The 8116-nt window shown below is 44.4% G+C and overlaps 1 protein-coding gene across 1 annotated transcript; it reads right to left on the reverse strand.

The window, feature by feature from the left end:
- Positions 1 to 4294: 4294 nt before the first annotated feature.
- Positions 4295 to 6215, reverse strand: LOC141919051 (uncharacterized; the record flags this gene model as incomplete). Its single annotated transcript, XM_074814050.1, is given in 2 exon segments — positions 4295 to 5874; positions 5877 to 6215. Coding segments are annotated over 2 exon segments (1836 nt in total), but the record flags the coding sequence as incomplete, so codon positions are not given.
- Positions 6216 to 8116: the final 1901 nt, after the last annotated feature.

Raw genomic sequence — 8116 nt, forward strand, 5'->3', positions numbered from 1 at the left:
GTTGCGATATTGTCGCACTGTCATGGTAGCAACTGGCAACTGCTGTTCTTTAACCTGCAGCAACCCCACCACAGACAGATCCTCTGATAGACCAGGCAAGCTAGACAGCTGCTTAATCCTCTCCATACTCAAGGCAGCTATACCAAAAGCCCACTGGTAACCTTTTGGGTCTTTGAAGTACCCTTTCCCAAGGCAGTCTATGCCAAGAATACATGGAGTCTCCGGACCAGTCACAATAGGATGCTTTTGCCATTCATTCCCAGTTAGGCTCACCTCAGCCTCCAACACAGACAGTTCTTGGGATCCTCCCGTCATTCCAGAAATACAGATAGATTCTGCCCCTTTGCAATCTGATGGTATTAGAGTACACTGTGCACTGATGTCCACTAGAGCTTTATATTCCCGCGGGGCTGATGTGCCAGGCCATCAAACCCACACAGTCCAAGAAACCTGGTTGTCTTTTTGTTCCGCCTGGCCAGAGGCAGGGCCCCTCTACTCCTGGTCAGAGTAGTCATTACTTGACTTTTGTAACTGCAAACCAGAGGTCAAAATCAGGGTCAAAGGTACTGTCAGCCCTTCTACTCTGCCCAACAGACACTGGAGCAGTAATTTTCCTGGATGGATGCCTTTTGGCTGTTGTTTTTTCTTGGAATTCTTGTACCCGAACTTCTAGTCTCCAGGTAGGTTCACCATCCCGCTTCCTCATGTCCTCCCCCTGGTCACACAGATAGACCCACAGGGTTGCACATGGTGTGTGACTTGCGGAAAAAAAGAACTCTACAACTTTGTAGTTGTAAAGCAGGTATGTTTATTCAGCGCTGGACGCACGGGGGATCGCTCCACCACAGGCGTGCGTGCCCTCCCGTAGCCTTTGACCTGTTTATATGGTACAAAGTATTGTTTATTCATGAAGCGCCTATACATATTTATGATCTATCCCCGCTTCGTATGGTAATTAGGTTCCTCCCTCCTGCGCATGCGTCCTGGGCTCCTCAGGTCCTGGGCAGTGGTCGTAAATTCCTGGGCGGGGGTCTCGTTGATGAAGTACCTCATCTTCCTCACCAATGAACTTTTCACCTTGTCCTTCTGCGCAGTCTCAGTTGTTCTCTGCTCCTTATCTGAACCCCTGGGTCAGCTTGTACCGGAATTCGGGGGGATTTATCTCTTACCTATGTCTCTTCAAGGGCTAGAGGAAGTCTCTGCTCAGACCCGAGAGATAGTAACCTAGCAACTTTATCGACACCTGGTGTTTCTCAATGTGGAGACCCCTTGTCTTTGCGCAAGTTCTTTTCTCTTATGTTCTCTGACTACAATGGTTTATATTCCCCCTATCATTCCCCCCTTTTCTCTCTACTTAGTAAATTCTTTTACTATTTAATTAGCTTATAGTCTACTATTCTATAGTCTAGGATTGGTGAGTCTACTTGAGTTTAAGGGTTGGGTTATGATATAAAGCATCATATATGATTTGTAAACGTTTCGTAAGTCTCCAAATCCATATGTATATAGTTATGGTGAGGACTAGCAATAGTATTACAGATATCAATAATACCATTACTGGATGAAGTATTGTGTTAAGGATCCCAGTGGTCGTCGGTGACCATCCTAGGAAGGTGTCCCACCAATGGTGTTCTCCTACTTTCTGTACCCTTGTTAGAATCTCATGTATTTGTTCTGTGTCATGTCTTACCACAACCAGCATTTCTTTCCCTTTCTTTTTTACTTCTTCTAGGATGGAGAGTAAGTCTTCATGTTGCAGCATCTCTTTCACCCTTTCTAAGTTCATGCCTATGGGAATAGAATCTATTTTCTGAAACAGGTTTTGTTCTGTCTTTATCACCTGGGAGCTCAGTACTGGGATGGTGTAAGTGAAATCACACCCTTCGGCCTTGGTGAAATTGCATATGCAATAATTAGAGTAACCTCCTATTTCTTCCTCGTAGTTATCAACTATTAAGCTTTTACAAGAAGTCCTTAGACAGATGCATCCTTCTCCTATGTATATTAAAACCGTGTGGTTGTTAGGAGAGGGTTGGGCTTCGAAATTACACTCTTTCTGATGGGTGTCTAGACATATGTCTTGAGCCTCCATGGTGTTTCCTTCACAGGTATATCCTTGATGGCCCATATTGGTACACAGATCCGTATTAATTGTTTGCCATTTACCTTTGTGTTGCCATGCCCATCCTTTATGTCCCACCGGATTTATTACTACTCCATGCTAATATAGCCCTATGGCTGTAATAGGGTAGATTTTATATTGGGTGGCCTTAGGTATGGTCAGCACAAAGGCAATTATTTTATCAGTTGTGCTATCATATGTAAAATTTACCAACTTCCACCAAGATTGTAGTTCTCTTTCTTGGTGCAGTGCTTTGTCCCAAATTACTTTTCGGACCTCCGTAGGGAGGATTCCTTCCTCTCCTTCTCTTAGAATATTAGAAATAATTGATTGTACCCACATCTGGGCTTGTATACAACTGAGAGCTAGGGATGTATCCTTCTGCAGGGTTTTCATCCCTTCCAGTATTAGGGAATGATCTTTGATATTGGTTCTTTCCCAATCAGGGAGGAGTTTCGATGTTAACCATTGATGATTTCCCAATGTGAGTAATGATGAGTGTAGAGGTTGTTGTAACTGATTTAGGTCTTGGGTTGCCGTGGCTAATTTGTTCATTATTACTTCTGAATTTATGCTATTTAGTACTCCCAGTCCAGTTCCTAAAATTCCCGTGGTATCTCTCCTTTGTCTCTGATTAGTGCGAGATTTCAGCCAGGCTGTCCATCCTTTTTGAGCTGTTTCCACATATGGAAGGCATTTTGGTTGTACATCTGCTAGATTTACCTGTAGATGTACCTCCACCTGTTTGAGTGACCATTGGGGATTAAACAATACCACTTGCTGACCGGTCTTCCGAACCACATGTGGGCCTATTTTAAAGATATGTGGTCGTGACCCCCCCACTTGCCCGGTGGCCATTGTCATGACCCTTACAGGTGTGATAGGTGGTGAGGTAGTAGTGGGCTGTGTGGGGTCAATTCTAACCCTGTAAAACAATGCTTGCCCACCTGACCCTTGTCCTAAGCATGTTAAAAAGACTGTCTCGGTTAAGGTGAAGTTAAACCAACACACTAATTTCCCTTTGCATGATTCTCCAAATTTATATGAGGACCCTATTATTCTCACACCGATCATGGTGTCTTCTAAAATAGGGACTAGACCATCCTCATGATATATTTGGCAACCCACTGTTATTTCATCCCCTACTTTTCCTTCTAGTCGGTCGATTTCGTCCTCATTGTCCCTGCTCCACTGGTTCCTTTGGTATACCTTATTGTTGTGAACAACCACTATGGCTAATTTCGTTTTTGGGTCCACCTCCTTTATCATCATGGCATGACTTTTCTGAGCATGATTCCAAGGCCAATCTTTTGGTTCCTGAGCACAGGCAAAAAGAGGAATGCTAAAACATATTAATAGTTCAAACTCACAGTTGATCATTTTGAGGTTTAAACCTAATAGGCTTTTGTTGTCTGAGGCTGAGCTTTAGTGGTTCAGTTTCTGTTACCTCCCAGCGTTGTTTAGGAGCTTTCTTTACCCTGGTATGATGTATCCAAGCTGAGTATTCCTTAACTTTTACAGCTGTGAAGGTTTTGAGCAGCACTTGGAATGGTCCTTCCCACCGTGGTTCCAACGCCTTTTCTGCAAGAGACTTAACATACGCATAGTCCCCAGGTTGTATATTATGTACAGGCCCGTCCAGTCCTCTACCCCGAGTTCCAAATACATGTTTTTCAATTTTACTGAGCTGTTTACTTAGAGCTATCATGTATGAAGTCAGAATTTCCTCCCCAACTTGCATTGATGTTCCCTTTTGTACCGCGTAAGGTCTGCCATATAGCATCTCAAAAGGACTTAATCCCTCTTTGGCTCTCGGTTTGGCTCGTATGCGCAGAAGAGCCAAAGGGAGAGCCTGGGGCCAGGTCAGATTTGATTCCTGGCCGAGTTTCACTATTTGTTGTTTAATTAGGTGATTTATTTTCTCTACTTGTCCACTGGATTGGGGGCAATATGGGGTATGAAGTTGCCAATCTATACCCAGGTAGCGACTGATTTGCTGGACCACGCTTGAAATGAAATGAGGTCCTCTATCTGAAGACATGGTTGCTGGGACCCCAAAGCGTGGAATTATTTCTTGTATTAATACTTTTGTTGCTTCCCAGGCCTTGGTCGTTCTAGTGGGGAATGCCTCTGGCCAACCTGAAAACGTATCTGTTAGCACCGGTAGGTATCGATACCCCCCTTTTCTTGGCAGTTCCGAAAAGTCAATCTGCCATTTTTGTCCAGGTCCATTTCCTTCCCAATTTGACCTACTTCTAGATTGGGGTATTTTTAGGATTAGTCTGGAGGCAAATATCACACTGCTGAGTTACTTGTCTTACTATGGTATACAAATTTCTAGCTCTAATATTCTTGATTAAATATTGGTATAGGGCCCCTGCTCCCCAATGTCCTTTTTGGTGTTCTTCTCGTACCAGATGTCTAGTTAAATGGGAAGGAATTATTATTTTTCTTTGGGGAGTAATGGCCCATCCCTCCTCATTATATGATCCTTTTAGATCTGTGATAAGTTTCTGATTCTCTTTATTATAATTAGGCTTACCTTCCATGGTGATCTGCCCATCAGGGACTAGGGCTCCTTCCACTTTTACCTCTCTTCTGGCTGCCCGTTTTGCCTCTCCATCCACCAGCTCATTTCCTTTTTCCAATTCAGAATTCACCTTTTGGTGTGCCTTAATATGCATAATTGTTACTTTTCTTGGAAGTTGAACAGCTTCTAATAGTCTATGAATTTCTTTCCCATGCTTGATGTGTTTTCCTTGTGAGTTCAGTAGTCCTCTTTCTTTCCGAATTGCCCCATGAGCATGGACCACTCCAAAGGCATATTTTGAGTCCGTGTAAATGTTCACAGTTTTGTCTTGTGTAGTAGTGACAGCATACCCAGCATACCTTTTGCCGCTCAGGACGTAGCTACTCCCATCTGTAAACCAGTCTTCTGTATCTTCCATGGGGCTGTCCTTTAAGTCGGCGCGGCTGGAATACGTTGCTTCAATAGTTTCCAGGCAGTCGTGTTGTACTGGTTCTCCTGTGTTTCCGCTAAGAAAAGAAGCTGGGTTGACAATGTTAGTTACTATGATCTCAACATCATCCTGTTCCACCAACTCCGCCTGGTATTTCAGGAATCTCTGGGGCAAAAGCCAATGTCCTCCTTTAATTTCCAATACCGCCGATACTGTGTGGGACACTAATACAGTCATTTTCTGGCCCAAGGTGAATTTTCGTGCTTCCTGCACGTTCAAAATCACTGCTGCAACTGCCCTTAGGCATCTGGGCCACCCTTTAGCGGTTGTATCTAATTGTTTGGAGAAATAGGCAACTGCTCGACGGTACGGGCCTAGATCTTGTGCCAGTATTCCCAATGTAATTCCCTGCTCTTCGTGTGAAAATAGAAAGAATGGTTTACTTACATCTGGGAGTCCTAAGGCTGGGGCTGACATCAGGGCCTTCTTTAGTGAGTCGAAGGCACGGATTGCCTCCTTATTCCATTGGAGGTTTTTTGTCCAGGCTATGCAGGTTTCTTCTGTCTTGGTGGCGATTAGGATGTCGTCCACGTATTGGAGCAGTCTCCCTTCTTCAGGTGGAGTCGGGGCTTCCCACAGCTCGAGGTCTTTTGCCAGTTGGTTACCAAATATAGTGGGGCTGTTTTTAAATCCTTGCGGCAACACCGTCCAGGTTAACTGAGTCTTACGTCCACTTTTAGGATTTTCCCATTCAAATGCAAATATTTTCTGACTGGCTTCGTGGAGAGAGAGAGGCAAAAGAAGGCATCCTTGAGGTCTAAAACGGTAAACCAGGTTAATTCAGGGGTTAACTTTGTTAGCAACGTGTATGGGTTTGCCACTACTGGGTGGAGATCTTCTGTTATTTTGTTTATTGCTCTTAGGTCCTGAACTATTCTATACGACCCATCAGGTTTCCGGACAGGTAATATGGGAGTATTAAAATTAGATTCGCATTCCTTTAATAATCCCATATGTAAAAAGCTTTCAATAACTGGCCGGATCCCCTCCTGATCTTCCTTTTTCAAGGGGTATTGTTTAACTCTTACCGGTTGTTGTCCTTCTTTAAGGTTTACCTCCACAGGTGGAGCATTTTTTGCCCTTCCAGGCGTGTCAGTGGCCCACACTCCGGGATGCACTTGATTGATAATTTCCTCCTCCTTCCGTGGGGACACTGGTTAGAGATAAGCTCATAATTTGTATAAATTCTTGATTGTTTACCTCCAGAGTAATCTCTCCCTTATTGAAGCTGATGGATGCTCCTAATTGTTCTAATAAATCTCTCCCCAGTAGCGCTTTTGGAGAGTTAGGCATATACAAAAACTTGTGTATGCCTAACTGTTTTCCTAACTTGTATTTCAAAGGCTTGCAAAAGTACGCCTTTTCACTTTGGCCAGTGGCTCCCACCGCCGTAACATAATCTTCCCCCAAGGGCATTAAATCCATGTTTAAGACTGAATATGTTGCTCCAGTGTCTATCAAAAATTCCACCTCTTTTTGTTCTGTCCCTAGCTTTATTGTAACCAGCGGATCCGCTAGGGTAGATTCCCCAGGTCCCCGTCATTGTTCTTCTAGATTTGTCCCCTCTTGTACACCTCTGTCCAATGCTGCATGAGGAACAGCACCGCTTCAATCTCCCTTTCATTTCCCCTTTATAATCTTTCTCTAAGGCTAGCACCAGAGGGTCTTGTGGTGGTATTAATCCACAGTCCCTCTGCCACTCTGGGTGATTCCGGAGGGTAAAGAACATGTCTGCATAAGACACCTCGTCCCATTTTCCCTCCCTCCTTAGGAATAACATTAATTGGAGCAGAGTATGGTAATCTAAAGTCCCATTTAGTGGCCATTTAGCTTCTTCTTCTAATTTATAGAGTGGCCATCATTGGTTGCAATATTTAATCATGATTTTCTTGTTTTCTGTGCCCCCCTTTCCCGCTATATCTTTCCAGTGTGTAAGTATACAATCTAGCGGGCTTTTCTTTATAACCTTTCCCTGCTGGTTCCCCGTTATTGCTGTTCAAAATCACAAGTTTAACACCTTTATACAGTACTATTTACACCCACAATCAAAGCAACTCCCACTTTGTTAATACCTCCTACGCCGATAATCACTCTTAGGGTTTTTTTGGGGTTTTTTTTTTGTTTACAAAATTTTACAGAAATTTACAAATCATGGATCCGTTTAAATACAGTTTGTCATACGCTTCACGGAGCCTCAGATCAGAACTCCACGCTCGCTTTGCAGCGGTGCTGCGTCTCACTCTCATCCTGCAGGCAGACAGGCACACAGACACACAGACGCTAGCCTCACTCGCACCCTGCCTGCTCGAATCACAGATATGCAGACAAACAAAGCGCAGAGCACAGCTCCACAGATACACAGACACTTAAAGGGCCCACCACACTTTTCACTCACACTATGAAATATGGTTCAAACAATCTTTCAAATCCGTTTACAGAATATCTCATAAACTGTTAACCATTTGCCGTAAAGTCAGTTCCGGAATATTCAATAAACTCCACAAACTTTTAACAAGCAAACTGCGAGCTCCGAGCCCTGAGGCGATCGAATGATCCCTCGGGTTCCCTCTCAACTCAGTTTGCAAAACCTCAACAAAATGGGTACCCCCTCCTTGGGACTAAGCTGTGCGCCAGACGTCTCTGCGCGTCTTACCAGCAGCCCTTTACCCTTTAAACATACCTTGGTCCGCGAACTAGATGGTCCTTGTCTACTCCCGCCGTGGACAGCTGGGAGCGGAGCTCCTCCGAGAAGGGCTCGGGGTGCGCACCTAGGAAGTCCACTCTTCAGCGGTCCCGGCAGCCGAGTAGAGAGGGTCCCATCTGGGTCGCCAAAATGACTTGCGGAAAAAAAGAACTCTACAACTTTGTAGTTGTAAAGCAGGTATGTTTATTCAGCGCTGGACGCACGGGGGATCGCTCCACCACAGGCGTGCGTGCCCTCCCGTAGCCTTTGACCTGTTTATATGGTACAAAG

Source organism: Strix aluco, unplaced genomic scaffold, assembly GCF_031877795.1.
Source record: "Strix aluco isolate bStrAlu1 unplaced genomic scaffold, bStrAlu1.hap1 HAP1_SCAFFOLD_199, whole genome shotgun sequence".
Taxonomy (NCBI): Eukaryota; Metazoa; Chordata; class Aves; order Strigiformes; family Strigidae; genus Strix; species Strix aluco.